Here is a 23,106-nt window from a genome sequence, read left to right as displayed (position 1 = left end):
AGGACCTTACAGGATGAGTCCTAACAAGGAAGATGACCTGTGGAGGCCCCTTTATTTGGATACTTACAAAAACTGGTCACAATGAATATTCATTTGAAAAACAGAATTGATATCTCTTTTCCTTTCCCTCCCTGCCATTATCATTTTAACTCTTGTGAAACAGCTTCACAATCAGGAACCTATTACTGGCCATTGCACATCATTAATTTTAGAGTAATTTATCTTGTGCTGCATCTTACAGTTGTGTTAACTTACACTAAACCATGTGGTCCTCCCAGTGTAGGAAACATCACCTATTTCTCAAGCACAGCATTATAGACCAGAGTTAGTCACTCTAGGAGAGATCTAAACCAGACGTTACAGGATAGTGTGGGAAGTAGAGCTGACATGCATAAACAGTGCATTAAAATACATCGCAGATCAGGAGGAGAGAAGTAACCCTTTGTGTAAAAGGATGGGGAGTGCAGACAATAGTTAGGAAGCTGGAGATTTCTCAGCAGTGTCTCACTTAAAAATACATATATATAAAATAAACCTAAGTGCCAAGTGTATAAACCAACCCGACTAAACTGTAGTTCATTATTTATTTTAAAACTATACGGAAGCCTCAGTGTTCTCATCTCTTTGATAGGCTTCTGACAGAGCAAAGGTTTAGCACTGCCTGAGCACTGAGAGAGTCCAGGAACAGACTTCACTGCTTCCTTATTGACAAGACTTTGGCCCTGGAGGACTTCACACAAGCTGCTGTGTATGGCCCACCCCGTTAGAGCTTTACGGTGACAGAGTGGACACCATGCAAGCCCCTGACCTCCAGAAAGCTCAAGACCAAACTAACTGAACCAAGGCCTGTAGCATATATACGGGCCTATTACAAGCAAAGGGGGCTTTGGATCCTGCCTGGTAAAGTGCTGAACAGGCACCACTATTCATTACAAGCTGCAGGACCAATTCTTATGCGACTACGCTTTGTTCTTGCTGGTAAAGTCAGATTATTTGCTGGAGCAAGAGCAATGATGCAGGACTAGGGGCACTCTCTACCACTCTGTTTCTGCTCAAGAATTTTCTTTAAAGATAATGTAGGTAAGGGTTTAAATCTCTCCATACCCAAACTTAATCTAATTTGTAAATACTATGAAGTAGTTTTTTTGGTTTTTTTTGCTTTTGCCCAGATAACTGGATTTTATATGTGTCCTGCACAGTGGGCCACAGCAAGGGACCCTGGATGTTATAAGCATAACAAATAAGAAAGAAAGTAATACTATGTTCTAAATTGCTATAACTAATTCCTTGTATTAGTAATACAAAAACAATTCAATCAATACTGGCAGGATTTTATCAGTGGCCAAGTACGAATTCAAAATTTTACTGGTGTCTGATGGCTGTTCCATGGAATAATAGCTAAACATATTTCAAATTCTGATTTTGACTCAGTAGAGCCCATTGACAAAATCATTTGTGTTTTAAGTATTAAGTGAAGTCATTTTCAGAAGAACTCCCCTTAAGGTGTACACACGCACACAGAGGAAGCACAGTCTTCAAACATGTCATTCCTGAAAAACCAGCACAACATTAGGAGACATGATATGCCTGCTGCAGTGCCCGTGCAGAATACATACTACAGAGTAAACTGACAAAATAATTGGATTATACATGCACAATTCAGACTTTCAGTTACTGGCTGCTTTCTTGCTCCTGATTTTCACAGAAAAGTCAGGTTTTTGTTCCTTGTTCCTTAAGTCCTTGTACTGCTTATTTGCATATGAAAAGGTAAGTTTATAAAAGAGCTTTCCCATTTTACTACATCTAATAGTTAATAATTTAAATCTGTAGCCATTATCATCATATAGATTGACACAAATGGCATATGGATCATTCTGGGGATGAGGGTTAGTTTCTTTTAAGAGAGAATTGTTTTAGTTTTTGCAGGAAATTAATCAGGGGAATGGGCTTTGTGGAGCATGGAGCAAATCTAATCTGTCCTTTGTTCAAATTTGCCTTGCTCCAATTCCTAGCAATTGTAGACAACATGCTCTTTTGTTCAGCAGCCACTTGTTACATGCATAATTAGAGACTGCAGTAGCTGTGTTTAAAGAAAAACTGTTTTCCAATGTAATGTGTGATCTTGATAATAGTATTTTCATCAAAGGTAGCAATTACATTCATTAAGCTGGGACTGGCAAGGCGGCAAGGAAATTAAGTGGAAGGTGAATAAAAAGCTCCCCATTTCTTTTTAAAATCTCTGTCTCTTTATAACTTGAAATGCACCATGTTGAGCTGTAACTGGAAAATACATACTGAATATAAAAAAAAGAAAGAAAGAAAAAAATAAAGTCCTCCTTAACCTTTCTGAATAATGATCCAGAAGATATCCTAGGGACACCTACTATAGATGCACTTTTCAAATTAAAGGGCTTTATTCTACATTAATTTCTTATGCAAGTTTTAAACGAGCTCAACATATGATTCAGGTCTTTAAAGGCTCCGGGGCTCTCTAGGATTAATTCACTGTTCTTTTCACACATAAATTAATTGTTTTGTGTTCTCAAAAACGGCAAACAGCACATAAATCAACCAGTTTAGAAAAGACACAAGGCTGGTACCTTTTGCAAATCACTGAAGTTTGCTATTTACACTTCATTATTATAATGTAACTTTTAAAGGCAAAGCTGTAAAAGTAGGACATACGTTATTAATTCTAAATGGATTTCTTGAATGCATAACTTGTTTTAGCAGTTTGATTCCTTGAAAGACAAAAGTTGTGGAACACTGAAAAGCCATTCTTCCCGCACTCTAATTGTATTTTTTACAGTTAGTAATTCAGTTACACATCGCTAATGTATTTGCAAACATTCCTGCATAAAAATAGCTTTTTTTTTTTTTAGTCTTAAGTCTTGCAAGAATGAGCTTTGCAGGTGGAAAAACATGCAAATCTAAGTGCAGGAGCCCTGGAGCCGCAGGAGGGCCATGCCAGCCCCCGGCGCATGGTCTGCCAGCCCCGGGGTGCCTCCTCTGCCGAGCGCTGCCAGGGGGCCCAGCAGGCCCGTCCCAGGCACTCTTGCTGAGCCCTCACGCAGGTCTCATTTTTGGACTCTGGCACATAACAACCTTTTTCCTGCACTCTATTGCTGGCTGAGAAGCTTGGGAAGGGAGGCTGGGGTGGTGGAGTTGCAGGTAGTTACATGTAGATGGAGGGCACCACAGCAAAGGCCTGTTACCTCCCCCGTAATTGATGAGTGGGAGGAAAGCGCACCTAAATTCAGAGAGCAAGAGGGGGCTGAAGCCTTTGTGCCTTTGCCCTGTGCCAATAGAGCTAGAGCAGCATGCATCTGCCTACTTGCAGGGTGGGGAAGTCGCTACTCCAGAGTAGGGCAGAGCCCTCCTCACACGTGTAGGTGAAATACTCCATTTCAGGATCTCAGCAAGTATCAAATGAGGCCAAGCAACACTTACAGCCAGTGTGACAAGTCTAACACTTACAAGCACTTAAAGCGGAACAGGTTCTGAGAAGCTGAACATGGCACACACCATGCTCCCTTCTGATTGAGGATGTCTCAGCACATTTGCATCTCAAGTAAGAGAAAAACCAAGCCAGAACCTGGCTATGCCTAACTCCAAAAATAACCCACCTCCCCCTCTGCCCTTCCCAGAAATAGAATATGAAACCACAGCCTCTTGGCCAAATTGGAATTTGCATAGTTCTTCTGCAAAGCATTTCCTTCAGTTAGGAATGATTTAATTATTCTTCACTTCCTCTTCTAGAAATCATTCCTGGATAATGATGTTAGCATACAGCAGATATGTTTCAGTCAAGAAATGGATGCAATTCAGTGCCAGAAGGCTTTTACAGTTTTAAAAAAAAGACACTTCTAAATAGAAGTAATAGTATAAAAAATGTCGACTATTAAATTACAATAGTTTGAAATACCAGATCATTTGACGTTACCAGATAATTGGGTGCTTTGTCAGTGCCCTGAAGAACTGGAGGACAACCACAATATTCTGGGGGCCCAGATTCTTACACAAGGGTAACAAAGCACATTTTAAATAATTATTAAATAATGACAAGCTATATTACCTCCAGAGAATTGTTCATCTCTGCAAATTGAATCACTGAAGGCAAAGTACAGTGAAACTAAAATACTTCCAATATAAAATGGAAGACCTGCTATTGCATCTTACTTCGGACCTTGGAAATTGTAAATCTTGAATGATAGTGAAATATATTTTATGACAAATAGTTTGCTTAATCTAGCTTTTATTATTTAAGCAACAAGCAAAACAACCTGGTATATGAATCAATCATTGACATTGCCTGGATTAAACTGTGATAATTGTTTGTCCAGATAAGCTTTAAAAGAAAATAAAGAAAAACAAAGTAATTTGCAATTTAAGAAGTGAACATAACATAGTTTGTGTTTGATAAAAATCATATAATAGAACATAAGGAATTTGTCTCTGAACATGGGGAAAACAAGAATATGAACATAAGTACAGCCTTCATATCTCATAACCATCTTCTAGTACATAATAGGGAATCATAAAATATTTTCAAAGTTCAAAAAGTACCTGAGATGAAAAAGTGCTTTGCTTCAATTCTTACTGGAACAATTGGAGAAAATGCTGCTTTTGGTGTGTAAACATCTTCCATCTCAGGAACAGAATGTTTAACATTTTCCTTCCTAAAACGAACAGCATCAGCTTTTCTACCCAAAAGCACTTGTCAGGTATCAACTACGTATTCAACAGCTGAATTAACATGTTCTATGGAGCTTTTCAGTATTTAACTAGATTTCTAGAACCTTAATTTCTGAATTGCTCCAATTCTTATCTTGTCAGTTTGACAGAGATAACAAAGCTTCTGTATTAGATGCAACGCAAAAGCATTAGAACCTTTATGTAATTTTAAAGTTAGCTTTTTCTACCTTAGCCTCTGCTATATTGGATGTAGGATACAGTTATTTCATAAACGAAGTTCCTCCAACTAACATTTTTAGCACAAATAACCTGTGCAACCTTTAGTACTCTTAATCTTTCACACTCCACTTTTTCCCGTGTCCCTACAAGGGAAAAAAAAAATGTCCTGAGGAACCTAGCTCATGTCTTTTTAAAATGTAACATCTTCATGTCTTTGGGTTTTTAAAATCTGACAGACTCAATATCAAAAATAAAACTGAATGATTGCTGTAGTTACACTGGAAAAAAAAATCAACACTTTGCATGTAGTTCACATCTTTAGGAAAGGTTTGGCAAATAGCAAAATCTTGCAGTATGCCCAGGAAAACAATTCAGGCCAGAACTATTTAAGAAGCTTACAGCAAACTTAACTTGAAGAAAATGATCTGCAGATTATTCTGCTGATCTGCTGGATCATTCATTATTCAAAATCCTTAGCTGAGCCTTCACACGAAAAGGCAGGAGACAACCCCTCAACCAGAAAAACAGCAGCTCTGGATGTATGTATCAGAGCTTCTTGTTTCCTATGAAGCAGAGACTCAGCCAGAGCTCTGCTGCAGGCTTCAAACTGCAAACTTTTTCAAAACCAAAACAACCAAACTTATTCAGCCCAGAGAGACATAGGATACAAATCAAACATGAATTGATCATATTGCAGCTCATCTCTTCCCTCTGTCCTATTTACATCAGGAAAAAGAGGTTGTACTGTAGCTGCAAAAATTTAAGATATTTCTTGATCTGCCAGCTTGCATTTGGCCCTAAAAAAGCATTTTAACTCTTTACACCAATGAGCACTTTCCCATTATGACCCTCTAGACATCTTACAGATGAAGCTAAGCTAATTTTAAGTCCTGCTAATATCTGAAAGTTGACATATCTTTTTTGTTAAACATATCAAAAGCAGTCCAGCTCTGCCTTATCTGTTGATTTATAACAGATGTTTTTAAAACTGTCAAATTGTGACAATGGCTTGTGTCACATTTCAATCAGATTGTAAGCAGACTTTCTTCTGAAACCACTGGTTACCTGGCTATTAGGATACTGTTTTCTGTTTGGGAGGGAGGGCTTGTTTTTAGTCTAGGTATTTAGGGAATTCACTGAGATTTCTTTATGTGCATAGTCCTCTAGTATTAGTATCAATGTAGCTAATAAGACACTTAGAGGAAGAACAGTTTCAGAAAGATATAAATCCGTATGATCCTGAAAAAGAGAATAATATATAAGAATGCTATTGCTGCCTGTTGAGACTTTACATCTTCATCTCTATTTAAAAATACTTTGTAAGATTTTTTTTTGCTAGAAAAAAAATTGGATAGTGCACATTCTTTAGAACTTTAACATGCCAACGATCAGTCAATATTTGAACATTCCGATTTATGAAATATGCCATTAGGAAACAGTGGCTAGTTCTAGTAACATAATGTGTTGCAGAGATATTACACATGAATAGAGTATTTTTAGAAGATAATCAATGCCAAGATTTCAAAGCAGCTTAATAATGTTTCTAGTGTCAGATGAGAAACCACCCTCAATGCTGCTAAGCTGGACTTTGTTAATTATAGTGACTGATTTTAAAACTGGCATATTTTTGTAATTCTTATTTGTTAGCCTAGGACTTTGGATTAACTATGCATTGATGTTTGACTGTGTGTGGTTTCAAAACAGACTCAGAAAGAATGGTTAGAAGCAAACCGAGAATGTAATTGCTTCCTGCTCATCCTGTGCATAGTCAACCATGTTACTTAGCTCTAGGCAGCCAAATGCAGAACAGTTAAGACTTCCAGCCATTCCACTTCACCTAGATCTAGAGTTACATCTCAGACAGGAGGACAACTCTTTGGAAAACACTCTGCAACTACAGTATTTCAACTCTGCAACTACAGTATTTACAGAACAAGTTAGAAATTGTGTGAGAATTCCTTGGGAATCATACAATACATATTCATCTCCCCTTCAGCTCTCATTTGATCTGTGCCTCCTCCAATACTTTGTACAGAGATAACATGACAGGTAAGTATTTATGAAGTATTTGTGGTAGCTGTTAACCACTTTCATGCAACTCTCCTATAAGAAGATTTATCACGTTGGTGCAGTAAATACATTCTGGGGTGAAGGAGAAATGTTTCCTCAGTTCTCACATATTCAATCAACAATCTCAAAGTCAGACAGCTTCTTTAGAACCAGACTGCATTTCAAATCTAGGTTCTCTTGGTATGAAGAACTTGAAATGGGTCTCTCACCAAAAGATTTCCAAATGGAAAGGTAATTATACGTTAATTGGAAAATTTTTTAAATAGTAAAAGGCTCACAAAGAGCAAATATTTTTCTGTAAATCTCTGGAAAATAGATGGAAAAATGTAAAACTTTGTTCTCCTATGAACCTTCTAATTTAGCACATAAGCAGCTCCTCTCCCTTTCAAAGGAAGAATGGGTCCCTGTAGTACTTTCTTAAGTACTTCCTCTATTCTAGTGTAGTACTCAAATAATAATGCTCTCGACTTAATTAGATCATTCCACCATCTAATGAAAATGACTCATTAAGTTTTTCATCATATCCAACTAATTTATATTTTTCTTAATTTCATCCTACTGGTCTTTTGCTCTACCCGTTGGACAACAAAAAATTCTCTCTAGTTATTTGAAATGCACTAAATCATGCATCTGAGTTATTTTTCAGTATTGATGATTGCAATGGTGACCACAAGGCCAACCCAAAGCTCCCTCAATATTCTTGTCTAAGCTGAAAACTTTGCATCAGTACCTCTAAATAGCTTATACGCTTTATGTTTCACATACTGCTTTTCTAACATAATCTTGATATGGGAAAAAAAAGAACGACAGCACAGAAAACATCATATAAAATGCTCTATCTGAATATTTTCCATGCAGTAATTAAACCCTTCTGTGCCAATCTGCCTCAGAGCTTTATCATGAACCAGAACAGTACTAAAAAAAATAAAAAAAATTCTGCTCATTCTGTCCCATTTGAAAAAAAAAAAAGCACAAAATTTGGGATGTGATTTAAAAAGACAGATCATTAGAAAACCTTTAGCTGATACACAGTACTAGCATTGCATTTAGCCAAATACCAAATTCAGGCACTTTTTTATACATCCTCAATATATGTCTTTTTTTTTCTATCCAGAAAAGCCTAGATGTAATATTCTATTACTAAAGATGTTCCAGTGCAGTAGATTAGATTGACTGGGTTGACTGAGGCATAAAAAGGGAAAACTCACTAACATAAATAAAGTGTATGCATAAAGTAGATTTAAGTCCTACCTTCATCACCAAAAGCTTTGTAACATTCACAATACCACCGCTGCATCCCTAGAATCACTGCTGTAGCAACCACCATGAACAGTCCTAAGCCCAACAGTGCCAAATGTAGAAGTGTGATTTATCACAATCCATGATGCTTTTCCCAACCTGCATTGGGAGTGCAGGCAGTGCTTAACAGCTCTTACACAAATGCCCAGCACACCTTATTACTAAACCAATGTCTGTATTACTGTGGCAGTGGACTCCATCTTAGGCAGGTTAAGCAAGCCAAACCTTCCCAGAGTCAGCCAGTGACCAGAACGGCTAATGCTAGACAGCGGTACATACCCCTTTAAAACGTAAGTGAAGTCTTGCAAGAAAGTCAGTGGTTACAATTCATACATGCATATTTCTCCACAGAAGTTTGTAGACAAACACCAAACAAAACGCATGCATTTCTTTTAGAAGGTATTGTGCACTTACAGAATATAGCATATGTAACCAAGTGACAAAAAATATCTACAGCTATAAAATTAACTAAAGGATTGGCCTTGCTTTTCTAAAATGAACTGTTGATTAGTTGACAAGGCTGTTCGGGTGGTTTCCTGGAGCATAGCATGCAAGTCATGATTGCAGAAAATCACACTATTTTGATTTGTCCTGATTATTTTTTAAAAATACATCCCTGACAAAGAGACAGCCCTTTTATATAATCCTGGCTGGACAGCTTTTAGCAGTCCTTCAGAGAGCTCAGCACTTCTCTCCATAAAAACTGATGTATAACAGGTTTGCTTTTAGCGCCATGTTAATTCAGGTAAGTATTGTCACTTAATTCCTAGACTCGTGCAAAACTCCAGATGCCAGGTTAAGATAGTATCTCAAACTAGGAGGCCTATTAAACAGTATGAATCAAAAACCTGATCTCTATTGACACTCATGTTACCAAAGCAGGCTAAACTGTAGCTAAGGACTGTCTCTCACATTAGCACAACTCACCATACTCTCCAATATAACAAGCATTTTGTAGCTTAGTTGTGCTCGTTTTAGGCTCTTAGGTAGAGTACGCTGAGTAGAATAATTGTAGTTAGCTGTTGCAGCGAATGCAGTCTCCATTCTAGTCTAACAAAATTCTCAGCAGCTGGGTTCAGCTGGAAGAGAGCCTACAAGCAATCTAAGATGTATTTTTAATAATATAGCTAGAAGAAACCTTCAGAAATCATCTAGTCCACCTTCCTACTCCTGTATTTTTGAAAATCTCAAAGTTATTGATCAAACAAACACAGAAGGTGCTTGTTTCTTTGGCATAAGGATAACTACAACACTAATCCTTTGCCTATCAACAGGCAAAGTGTATGTGGAGGGAGAGTCATTCACTAAAGTAGTTACTTCCCTTTGAGGCTGAGAGCAAGTTAGAAAACAATTTACAACTTTAATGGTGCTGTCCCTCCTTGCTTATTTCTTTGTAGAATACCTTGCACTGCAGTCTGCTTGTTTCACCCAATACACATCATACTTCTTAAATCTTATTTTCCCTAGCTTAACTAGGAAATCTTTTGGGAGCTTCAGACTAACAGTCTAAGCTCCATTCAAAGTGAAGCATCAGTGATTAGCAAGCTTTAAAAATGAGATTCTTCTGACTTGGCCAAAACCCAACTCTTCTCTCCCCAAAACACTTGAACAAATTCTCACTATCAGCAATAATTTTTCAGATACTAAGTTTTCAGTCTCTTGATTCTTAGTTTACTAGCTCTCCAACACTGAGGAAACTTCTTTCGTAAACAAAATACTTGTAAAGCAAGCAGAGAGGGACAAAAAGCAAATACTTCCGGAAAAAATGTATTTTTTAATGTGTGTGTGCACATATATGTGTGTATACACACACACACACACATATATATATATATTAAAAATTCTCCTTTTTTCTTCTCAAAAGGAGGGAAGATATCTCCACTGGAGAAACACTTTGCTCTCTCTGTAGAGAACTACTGACTTCCATCAGAGAGTTTTCTCGGCTAAAAATTTAACTCACTCTCAGGAAAGCTCTGAGGATCAAAGTATGCAAGATGCATTGAACACGGAAAAGCTACCGTGAGGTGGTATTACAGAACTCCTATCACCTACCTTATATCTTTGTCTTTTTGCAAAACTACTAGGTCTTTTTTAACCCCATTTCACAGAGATTTCAACTCAATCTTTTATAAAAAGAGAACTGTAAATAGCCCCTTAGATTAAAACCCTTAACAGCTGAAGAAGGCTGGAAAGGGAGGTAGGTATTATCTAACATTCACTACTACAAATTGGAGCTGGAAGGGCTTAATTACCAAGATGTACTTAAGAATACACTAAGGGCTGCTGTAAAAATTACCCCAATTACAGCAGCTCCATAGGAATCACTCAGCCAGGGAGAGAGGAAACCATCACTTCTATCTGTTTCCACACACCTCTCCTGTGCCCCTTGCTAATACAGGGCATCAAGAACAAACAGCAGCTCTACCCCATGCAACAATTCCACTACACTTGGAGAATCTTCTTTTCTCCCAGGCAGCTTAACACATTCTTTTACATCAGGCAAAAATTTGCTTCTTTTGTTTTTGCTCTAAAACCTCAAAATTGATACACACTGTATAATCTCAGCTAATATAGAATTTAAATCAATGTACTATATTAGAAGGTTCTCAGGCAGAAAGATCTGCAATTACTATTTTTAGCCTGATTTGGAATTGAATATTGAATTCATGATTTCACATGAATTACACATTCTCTATCATGAAATGGGAATTCAAGGTTTCCCTTATGATTTCAATGACAATGTATTTTTGTTTTATGCCTTTTATGATTTTATAATTACAGGTATATGTACAATTCATGATTAATGTTCAGTGGAATAATTTCTGTAACAGTCAAGAAGTCCTTATGGTTTCAGTACTCCTGTGCTAAGCTTTTTGCAATGGTGCTCAACTGGATATTTGAAGTTCCTTCATATATTGTACCTGAAATCAGAAGAATATAAGTTAGAGGAATATAAAACTGCAGTGAATATATGAAGATAGATCAAGTTCTTGTTCTAAGAGTCCAATTAGAACACTTACAATTATAAAGATTCAGTGAACAAGTTTTGGGAGCAGAAGTAATATTTACAAAAATGCTAATATTTTGTTGTCTACAATAAAGTGAAAATCCTTTTCTGCTGGTAAAATCTAACAGCAAGAATTTTTCCTAAAAAAAAATTCCTAGATAACCAACAAAAATTATGTATTTACAAATGATATCAGCAATAAAAGTTAAAGGATAATACTGCTGGAAATGTCAAGTGACTAGGTCTAGAAAGCAGACATGTAAATGAGGAAATCTGGAAAATAAAACTCCACATAGATATCTTCTTTAGCTTAAAGAGCTGGATTTTCAATTTTTTTTCAATGAAATAAGACAAAATGTGCATCTGTGTATTATTTATATCTAATCAAACATTTTAACTAGGCCTTATACCTAAAGTTTTATCTCCTTATATCTGAATGTTTAAATCAGTGCTGACTACAGTGTCAGGGGAAAAATATCTTTAAATAATGAAAAACCCAGCCATTCATGCCCAAACTTCAGTACTACTAATGCTGCAAGAAATATTCTGTAAAAAACTGTCACTCACCTATCTTGCAATCACGATAATATTTTTCAATTGGATAATCTTTTGTGAATCCAACTCCACCCATCCATTCAATACATTTACTAGTTGTCAGTGTTGCAACCTATGAAAAATGAGTTTCACAAAGTATCAGTGTTTAACTTCACACAAGTGGTAGTAGATTCTATTCTTTGCAGCTATGTAAAACAAAAACAAAATAGTAATTGAAGTAGTAACTAGAAAAAGTGGAATAATGAAGGACTTATATATTTGTATTCATCTTATGCAAGTTATTTTAGAACACAAATAATATGCTTATAAATCATATACAAATAAGAATCATTCCCATGTCACTCACCTGAGGACATGCAGAATTCACTGTTATTGCAATAGTTCATATTCTGCACTGACCATGAAAAAGCGTAGTACCAGAATTCAAAACTGCAACTGGAATGAGGCAGAAGCGATCCTATACACACCTGGTTTTGAATCATGTTAAGACTCACATTGTGACCAGAAGAGTTGACATGACCACAAAGAGTCCCATCCATGCCACTGCCCTAACCACAAAAAGAATTCTGAGAGAATGTAATCTCTGTGAGCAAGTGAAGATACTAATTCACTTTCTCTTTTAATGTTGCTGTTTGATTTTTCAAAATTTTATTTAAGGGCTTGAACAGTTTATTCTTCAGTGGCCTGTTTTACGTTCCATACCGAATTGAGAGTGAGAAACAAGATAAGAAGGTTTCACAGCAAAACATGAATTTAAACCCACTCATTCTATAACAGAAGCAACTTTTAAACAGCAGTGAAATAAATTCACTGAATAAAGAAACTTTTAAGTTACCTCAGCGGCATAGTATTTGGCCATGCTTGCCTCCTTTATGAATGGCCTTCCCGCTGCTGCAAGCCGAGCCGCATTGTAGGTCAGCAACCTTGCAGCTTCCAATTGTGTGGCCACGTGAGCTATCTGATGTTGCATCCCCTGTAATAAGCAGGCCGCAAGTCAGACAGAACTAATGCCCAGAATTTAATTGGAATTTCTAGCAAGAATCATTGCTTTCAAAGGAACATACCTATACTCTAAAGTAACAAAGTTCCAGATTGACTAATAATTCCATACACCTCTGCATTTGTATCATAGTTGGGAAAAAATGAGCCAAAGGCCTTTTTAGCAACTGCACTCCCATGTTCTCCTTCCCTCTTCTTGTATTCAGGAGCACTGGGGAACTTGCCTGACTGGCTAGATAAGAGGGTGCAACACGAACCTAATTGCCCTCATCAACATCAAGGAAAACTTCAGCCATATTTGTTTGTTTAGTTTGCAGCTATCTATTGAGAACATTCTTATGTTGTCTAGTTCCCTGATGAAACTTAATACAAAAAGACTCAAAAAAAAAAAAAAAGAGCCCCCCCTTGAAGAAAGGGGGAACTAGCAAGGTGACAACTGTTTCTTCCCTGGTCCCATAAGCATGAAAGAAGAGTTAGGAGTGGCACAGAAGTATAGGGGACATGACTGATGAATGGGCTTACAGGGAAGGAAAGAGGTGATGGAGCTCACCTCTGAATAGTAGGTATTATGGAAGAATAGGTTTATTTAAAAAGACCCAAACATTAAGATGATTGAAAATGAACACTCAGAGGTCTAACTTGCTCCTAAATACAATGAAATTTTTCATCTTGCTAGAATTCACCCAACATTAACACTGCTCCCTAAAATTCGCAAAAGTATATACACAGGTCAAAATAACAAAACTATCAGGCAATTATAAATTCCATTTCCCATTCAAAAGACGCAGTTCCAATCATTTCCTAGTTATCTGTGGATGCTTCCTAAAATTTGTATAAATTATGAGTAGTACTAATGTTCCTCCTCTTCAGCCAAGATGTAGGTTTCTTTTAATGAGAAAATTACTATAGTAATTACAATTATACATCTTCCTTATTAAACTATACATCATTTTTGCAACAAAGAGTCTTTTTCATTTTAAGATACAGATATTGTCATGAAAACTAAATGTCTTTGTATAACACAGGAAATCTAATAATTCAATCAGTTTTCCTCATCTTTTTATATTTTCTAGTGTCTCCAGAAAAATGCCTTTCCCTACCTCATGAAGAGTATAAAAACTGAAACACATTCAACACACTGAGATTAAAAACAAAAGCTAAAGCAGTTCCATGTGTATTATTTTCAAATGCAATTAATATATTATCAAGAGACTTACATTAATTATGTTCTGAAGTTTTAAATGCTTTATATAGCACTTGCAGAAACACACAGCACTGAATTTATATATTTTACATGACAAAAAATGTTGATGCAAAATTTTTTTGAACAGTTCACAAATATTGAAAAGTAGAGACATGACGTAAGATAGAGCAAAAATTAGGCAAATCAGATTACTCATTGCACTGACTTCACACTGTGATAACTACTATTCTCTTGCAAAAAACTTCCCATATATTCACTAACAAATACCTGGAAATCAAATACGCTTTTCCCAAACTGGACTCTCTCCTTTGTATAGGGAATCGTATGGTCAAAACAACCCTGTGCCAATCCTAACATCTGTAAGAAACAAAGAATATATTCAGCAAAAAGTTAGCTATTTGAATATACCCAATGGGGAAAAGAGTCGTTCTTCCAGTCAGAGAGTCTGCCTTTTTAAAAAGCCTCATATTCAGGAGAAAAGTTAAGTTTTCTTCCTACCTAGAGATTACTAAAAATTACATACAGCCAAACTATAACAAAAATTCGGTATAGCATCTCAAAAGCCAGACTTCTAACAATTACTAGACTTAGGTAAGTCATAACCAAAATAATTGTTTGAGGACTGAAGCCTATCCCATACTCCTGAAAAACCCTGTTAATAAAGGCAAGATATTTGTAAAAACACTATGCATCTTTGAGAAAGAGTTATCAGTCAAATGTGGTTTCTCGAGTATTAAATGTTTCTGGGAAAATTCTTAATTACTCTACACAGGAAAATGACTACACTGAACACTACAGATCTATGTTATATTATTAAAAGAAAGATAATTTGAAGGATTATTCAAAATTATTTTCACATTAAAAATAATTTCTCCTTTTATAGAAGATACCAGGCTGTCAGAATCAGTAATTTATTTCAGAAGTTAGAGAATTAGTACAGTGAAAGGAGACGTAGCATTAGTTCAAGCATTTTCTGGAAAAAAACAGCTTGACAGAACAATTTTAGAAGACCCATCATCTTTCCACACACTTTCTTCACTCTAAGGAAGACAACTGTGTTTTGTTGTCTATGAGGAACTGGGAGAACACAACATTGAGTTTTGTACATGGCATCAACGGTAACTAAGAAGAAAACTGGACCTTCCTTAGTTGAGCTGGATCAAAATCATCAACCAAGGAATAAAAAACTAGCTGCTGCAGTACTAGTACTCTGAACTCTGAGTCTCTGAACATGCTGTCTCAAGTATGCAATGTTAACAGAATTCATCCTACCTAATACTCGGATCTTGAACGTCATAAGTAAAAAGCCATAGTTTTTCTTTAATATCACTCGATAATCCACTCTTAAGGCTAACAAGAATTAATGCTTGCCTCAGGATGACAATATAATTATTTGAAAAGATCTTGGTTTTGTCTGTAAATATTTAAGTGCAATATATACTAATCTTGGAGGACATCGCCTGGGAAAAATACATGCTAACATTTATAAAGACACTAACTTACATCTACCTAGTTCCTGATTTGTCAGTATAAACAAGCATTATGAAACTTGTGAAGTACACTAGAAGTTTTACAACTTTGAAAATACCAAATTTTGAGAAGCATATTCCATTCCAAAGAAGACAGTAAAGGAAGGACACTGCCTTTCATATAGCTTGGAATATATCACAGGTAGTAAATAAAATCAGCTGATTTCATTTCATAACTACCTATCTAGTTGGAGGATTCTTTCTACCTAGTTTCTAAGAGAAACAAAAATAAAAAATTACTTCAAAGGAAACATAAAACAAGGAAAGAACAAAAGGGAAATGAATGACGTGAACTAAAAGAACAAAACAGTAAATAGCAAAATTGGAATCTCAAAACTTTTCCAAGTCATGATAGGATACTAGAGTGACAGTCTGCTATAACATCAAGCAGCTTGCACCAATTTACTTTTAATGATGTCCAACAGTATACAGGGTTTTTTTTTGACATTTTAAGCTGAAAGTCAATGGCCGCAAGGAGATAAAAGTGTGACTTTGCACTCAGGCACAACTACTGCCTAATGATTTAAGGTTCTAGAAAAAAACATGAAAGAAAGGAAAACAAATACATGGGAAATGAACATAAGAAAATATAGTACATTGCTAATTAGCTGTACTATCAGATTAGTTGCCTTCCTTCAGAATGCATGTGTAGAGATGAAGTATATCAACTTTAGCATCTGTAACAATACATACAGCTACTTTGCACTAGAACTACCTGAAACTGTTTTCACAGCTGCAATTATATTTTTAAGATGATAATTATCTTTTAAACTATTACTCCTGCAAAACTAAATTCAATACTATAGGGCTTTAGAATTGCTGTTCTTGTTCATTCAAGTACACTTCTCTTCACTTGAAGGTGCCAACAAAAGTAGTAACTAAAATATAACAACTACCTGACCTTAACTTTTAATTAGGTTATAAGTGTAACTTGGAGTAATTAGAGTAAAATACAGACCATGTATTTTACTGCCAGAGTATCTAGATTATTTATATCTCTGGGAACAATGGGGCCCACGGCTCCAGTTTTTAAATGCCATATCAGACAAAGTTTAATCACAGATAATCTTTAAAAAGGATGGAAAAGCCAATCCATCAAGCAGCATAGCATACTGCTGTGTGGAAAGCCTAGACTTCACGATGACCTGTTACTCCTGGGCTGTCTGCAGGCTTGGGTAAAAGGTAAGGGAGAATGGTCATACAGACAGATTACACCCATTATAGTACATCATCATCCACAACAAAATAAAAGTAAAGAAGAAACATTTATTAATTGCATTTACTTTTAGAGGTAAATTGAAAACATGAAAACTTGCCATAAACTATTTTATCACATGGCTGAATCCAGATTCCTGAAACCAACTGCAGTTTGAGATCCAAAAGTAGTATACAACAAAATACAGCATTCTTAAATAACTCAAAGGTCCACAAACGCTTTTCCCAAAGATGCCATAATGTACAATTTTCAAACACAGCAATGAGCTAGAAAACTTTTGGTATAAAAATTCATATTTATTTTGTGACTTTAAAATAAGCTATTTGACAATCCCATACAATTATGGCTAGAAGCGTTACTATACTTCTCAGTACGTTATATTTTCCAAAGAGTTAGTTTTCTAGAACTTAATGGAAGATAAGAACGTTGATATACTTCAGTAGCAATAGCTAACCAAAGACAAACTAATTGTCATTTAATGTTTCTTAAATCTACTGCTCATGTGACTGAAGGAGAATTTTGCCATTTATAGTTGTTTCAATATGTTGCCATAACTTAGACACAGGAATAGTGACATCTAGTGGCAATATAATTTTTCATGAAGTATTTTCTAAAGATTTACTCTTCTCAAACACTTTCAATACTTTGTAGGTTTCAGCCCAAATTCAAAATCATATAATGATTGCACGCAGTATTAAACAATGTTACCCACCTGTGCAGCAATACCTATTCTGCCACCATTTAGCATTCCAATTGCATACTTATAGCCTTGCCCAACCTGTCCCAGAATACTGGTCTCAGGAACCTACAGAATAAGACCACTTGGTTATTCCTGTTCTAGTCAGCTTTGCAACTACTAGCAGGTTTCACAGATGAATCAAAATTTCCTCATAAATGAAGACATAAAATATAAAACAGACATTTAATTCCTTATATGATTAGGACATTCCCCAATACGCATGATTATAAACTGATGATTGAGAAAGCTATTCAGAATTAAATCACAGGTCAAAAACTGTATCAAAATTTAAGAAATCCAATCCCTCTCAGGTCTTTTGTGAAAGAATGGGGAAGAAAGACAAGTAAAGGCAAATAATCAGTATGTCTACAGAAAAAAAATTAATAAAATCAGGCATTTACTTAACATTCTTTTCTCACATATGGTCATACTCAAATTATGCACGAATTATGTTTCAACAGCTAAACAACTTACCATACCTTAACATTTTCAAACGTTACTGGGCAGGTAGAGGATGCTCTAATTCCAAGCTTATCCTCCTTCTTCCCTACCTGTAGTCCTTCTGTGTTGCGATCTACCACGAAACATGTAATTCCCTTGTATCCCTAAGATGAATTAAAAAATAATCAAGAACTTTTTATAAACAATATCACCAAATGGGGTCTAAATATATCATTCCAATACTGAAATTTACACTTGCTTAGTATTACATTACTAAATAAAGCACTGGCACCATCATCTGTTCCCTCTATGTGGACTACTTATAGCTTAACAAAGGCCAAAGTATATACCATTCTATTAAAAAAAAAAAAATCATAGGAAAAATACAATCAGAATAACCTTAAAAGTTCTCATAATAAGACTAGGGACTGGTACCATGAAAAAAAGATGGCACCCGTCTTTCACAATGCCTGTCTATACAGGAAGTCATTGGGAAAATGAGTCGGAGCTGTGCATTGAAGCTACTGCTTGCTGTTGGAATACATGTCACAGTTAAACAAAGCACTGTAACAAAACAGAGGATGTCTTTAGGCTAATGTGGTCAGTTGAATAACAGCTCTACTCCCACCTGTCACATGATTCTCTGGGATGCAAGATTTTACTTAAGCCCAATTACTTCAGCTACACTTCTCACAGAAGCCTGCAAAAGGCATACACTTCAAGTTTGTCCAAACTATGAGCACTCCCCCTTGAGACCGACCGTGTGAATATTCAGAGTGCGATATACTAAGAAGTATTATAAAAGATCTAAGTGGACACCAGAATTAAAGGACACATTCTCCATGTGCTTCTGGTCTGTAGAACATGACTACTACTGTATTTTTACTTTAGAGAGGTAGAGGGGAAAATATGTAATAAAGCACTCTGAAGTTATGATGGTTATCATGAAAAAGCTCAAAGAGTTAATAATTTGATATTCAGTTCATGATTTAGACAGGACACAGAAAGCATGTGACAACACATAGATTGTATAGGTAGTCTGAATTCTGGCATCTTCTAAGCACGGGCTTAAAACATTCACACCTCTGAAGTCCTTTAAAGTAGATTCTTGTAGTACAGTACAGTGACTCCCAAACTATTTAGGCTGACCTCATGGTTGTTTCTCTTTCTCCCTCCATTTTATTGGTACTCCCAATTCTCTCTCCTTTTCTCACTCATTCACATTTCTCAGCAATCCCTCCCCCCAGCCCTCAAAACACAGTGTCTCTTAACACGAGACAAACAGATGCAAGGTGTTCCCATCTCCTCCTGTCCCTAGCACAGCAGCTCCTCTCATTGAGAGGGTGACACAGAGGCAGGAAGAGTGCTGTGATTCTTGTAGAATGGTTGTCTCTCATTAAAGGTGAGCCTGCTGTTTCTTCTGCACATCTCATCTTAATGACAAACCATCTCACCAACTGGGAGCTGCTAGTGCAAAGTGTATATTTCAAAATACAATTCCACAGTGGTCTGTTCTCTCATTTATATCGATGTCAACTGCTATTTCATCTCCAAGCAACATCAACTTTTCATCTCCTTCTTGAATAATTAAACATAAAAGCAAATTTATAACTTTAAGGTAACAATGTATTACACGTTTTTGTAAAATGTTATATTAAAGAAACAATTCCAGATGAGGCAATGATCAGTAGTTGATGAATATGGAAACTGTTTTACCAAATCTATTTTCAGTTTATGTAATACTCAAATCACCCATCAACTTCTAAACAAATGAATTCCAATTCAGAAAGGAAGTGACAGGATGCTCAACTGTTCCATTCAGTGAAAGGAAAACAACCTCCTTTTCATCAGTTAAGACTTCAAATTTTAAAAAGAAATATCTTCAAGTTAAACTTTTAAGAAAGAGATATTGGAAGAAGATTAAAAAAATAAAAGATTTTAAACAATTTAGCTTTGTACTTGATTATTGCTCTTCTGTTTTGGTATAGTGCATTTTAAAGTCTGTAGTTCACTTTTTTGAATCTTTACTATCTATATTCAAGTTGGTAGGTGTCAAAACATGAAACATGCACTTTCAGCTTTGTATTTTGTTACCTGAACATACTTTACTGTTACACATTTGTTCATTTTTCATTGCATGCAGCCTAAGTTCTCGTCTACCTTCTAACAACAGTAACTTGCCAGGTTAAATCAGAAATGTCAGAAAGACTTAGACTGTCTGTTCTTTGGTGACTCAGGATAACACCAATGCTTGCTGTGCTTTTCACCATGCAATTAAGATTCTGTCATTTTTATTTTTCTTGGTGAGAGAAATTTATTAAACTGTGCAGCAGGTTCTCTCCTTTAAAAATATTTCTCAACAAAACGTTGTTTTCAGCTAGGAAAAGGTGCAAAGAATATTAACCTTTAACACCAGATTATTTATATAAATCCAGTAATATATTATCAGCTGTCACTGAAAATACAACTATTCCTTAGGAAATTACCAAAGCAGGATCTGTATTTGCCATTACGAAGAAAACTCCTGCGTGTTCTGCAAAGCTAATCCACATCTTTGAGCCGTTGATGATATAGTAGTCTCCTTTCTTTTCAGCCCGAGTTTTCAAAGAAAATGCATCACTGCCAGATCCAGCCTCCGAAAGACAGAAACTGCCTATCTACCAATAGAAGATAAAAATTAATTTTACTTGTTATTGTATATATTGGCATATGTAACAAGCTTTGAAAGGAAAATAATTGTAAAACAAGCACAAGTCTGTTAAATTCACATATTTTAACTTATATGTTGCATCAAAGTAACTAAGCTACAGGTGTGGAGATTAAGAATATAAACACTATGCAGTTACAAGCATCTTAAAACCAACTGCTTTAAAGTTCTTTTCCATGGTAAATAAAATTTAAATTAAACTAATAAGTGCTTTTCCACTTTTTACCTTTCAGCTACTAATGACCAGGACATACCTATATCACCACAGATTTCAGCTCTAAAAAGAGTTTCAAAGTTCATATATGAAGATATTTCCTAATGCTGCAGTTGACCATTTACTCACTGGAAAGTGAGTAAATTATAACATTACATAACTACTTAAAACTATATTACAATTTAGTAAAGTGAGACTTTAACTCACCATATCTTCGGCCACTCTGGGCAAGTAAGTTCTCTTTTGTTCTTCTGTTCCATATATGGTAAACAACTTATTGGTTAGTGTATTTTGCAGCTCACATAGAAGAGCCACAGCTGGATCAACTTTGGCCAGTTCTTCTACTACCAATATGGTTGAAAAAAATGAAGCTCCAGTTCCTCCATATTCTTCCCCAAGCTCAATACTCATCAGCTAAAAGAGTGCAAATACAGCAATTTTTTTTGTTAGTTCCTGTCAACACCTTCTTAGCCCAAGCTGATACTAAGGACAAGAGATTAAGACAAAACACAAAATATAACAATTTCCAGACCCTTGCCTAAAAGGGCTATTTTCTTTCAATACCCTTAAGGGAGTAACAAACTAACAGTTCCTTACAGAAGTTGATAGTTAAATCATGCAAGAAAAAAATTAACATGCACAGCAGATAGGCCAGTCATCACCCTAACTAATCTGATTACATTTTCTGTAACAATTGCAATGTCTACCTACAATGGAACAATTGCAGTAAGTCTTATATTTAGAATTTTCATTGCATAAAATGACATTCTAAACACAAACATTAAGTTTGATAGCAGAAAAGACTAAGATTTAATTCCTGTTTATTCCAGGAACGATCAATAGGTTGTCTGCCCAACTAGCACATAGAGGACTCCTGGTACCCTTCTCCAGCAACACTGTTACCAGAGTCATGCCAGTTCTAGGATTCTGTACAATTACGCTTATCTAAGAAAAAAAGAGGAAAAGATAAAGAACTCAAAAATAAGATGAAGAATGTGGTAAAGGCATAGAAGAGATGGATAGAACATTACAGTAAAAGAGAGAGTAATGCAGTTGAAGAAAAAGTTACCCTGCTGTTGATAATTCCACAATTTTTAATGACTCATCAGTTCATTTGAATCATATACCTCAATCTTTTCATCTGAAAAAACTGAAAAGCGCATAGCTACAAATCTACATTAATAACATCATTTTCTGACTAAAAGATTAAGTAAAAGTGTGCAGACCCCTTGTTCAAACAATCCCTTTATTACAGATTCTTCCATTTTTGAATTCTCATCCATTTTTTGCACCAAAGGTGCAACTCGTTCCTGAGCAAATTTTTTCACTGTAATGAAGAGAAGAAAGACAGAAAGAAAGAGTGTAAGTATTCTAAAACTCCACTTGAGGATCAATATAACAACAATACAGTATTTCTGACAGGTTAGTCATGTAATTCCCTGAATCTCCCAGACAACTACTTTGAAGGCCAAAAAGTTGCTCAAGTGTATTGTGCCACAAGGCTCATTTATCAAAGTGTTTTTTGAACTCAGTTAAAAACTCTGAACTGAAACAACAAATACTGCTTATAGATTCAGAAACTCCAAAAGCATCTCAGCTATACTTTTATGTGACATTAGTTCAAGAAAAAAGTGATAGAAAGTATTTCAAATATACCTCTTATTCTGTTAGCTGTATCTTTTTTCTTTATAAATTTAACTTGTGTTTAGCAAAGATGGTCTCAGGCTTTAATGCATGTTACTTTAAGTGTACAAAATTCTGTAAATAAGAACGATATTGTTTAGCTCGAGTCTTTTATGAGCTCTTTTCCAGATACTCAGACCCTCACTTTCCCCTTTTGCTTTCAAGATTCTTTCTGACGCACTGTCTTCAGATAGGTCTGACTACGCTGCAAGCTCTCTGATCACATCTGTCACTATATTGGGTGTACTTTAACTGCTCCAGTTGACTATCAGAGATTTCAACATAGCTGAACCAAACATTTTGGAATGGACATGAGTCAATGCCATGGAACGTCACTTTTGCATTAATAATGGTTTTAAGAAGTTAATACTTATTTATGCAGAGTAAACTGTACTATGGCTTGGAATACAGAAAAAGAACCAAAAAACGAACATTGCATTCTTCTCTTATGAACTAAAGCAGTTTTAAAATTAAACACAATCGCACACAACAATCTCAATATTTAGCCAGAAGTAAATAATAATAAAAA

At 35.7% G+C, this 23,106-nt stretch overlaps 1 protein-coding gene across 1 annotated transcript in view; it reads right to left on the bottom strand.

Annotated features, from left to right (window-relative positions):
• Positions 1-4,238: 4,238 nt before the first annotated feature.
• ACADSB (acyl-CoA dehydrogenase short/branched chain) overlaps positions 4,239-23,106 on the bottom strand; it is a 23,062-nt gene continuing 4,194 nt past the window's right edge. Inside the window, exons 3-11 of the mRNA XM_064514346.1 lie at positions 22,121-22,221; positions 21,102-21,308; positions 20,460-20,630; positions 18,012-18,137; positions 17,506-17,598; positions 14,316-14,405; positions 12,681-12,818; positions 11,858-11,957; positions 4,239-11,204 (exon numbers count right to left, since the gene is read on the bottom strand). Of these exons, the coding sequence (XP_064370416.1) occupies positions 11,134-11,204; positions 11,858-11,957; positions 12,681-12,818; positions 14,316-14,405; positions 17,506-17,598; positions 18,012-18,137; positions 20,460-20,630; positions 21,102-21,308; positions 22,121-22,221 (1,097 nt within the window). The 3' untranslated portion in view covers positions 4,239-11,133. The remainder of the gene's footprint in view (positions 11,205-11,857; positions 11,958-12,680; positions 12,819-14,315; positions 14,406-17,505; positions 17,599-18,011; positions 18,138-20,459; positions 20,631-21,101; positions 21,309-22,120; positions 22,222-23,106) is intronic.

Source organism: Dromaius novaehollandiae, chromosome 6, assembly GCF_036370855.1.
Source record: "Dromaius novaehollandiae isolate bDroNov1 chromosome 6, bDroNov1.hap1, whole genome shotgun sequence".
NCBI classification, from domain to species: Eukaryota; Metazoa; Chordata; class Aves; order Casuariiformes; family Dromaiidae; genus Dromaius; species Dromaius novaehollandiae.
This window is presented reverse-complemented; position numbering and strand designations above follow the sequence as displayed.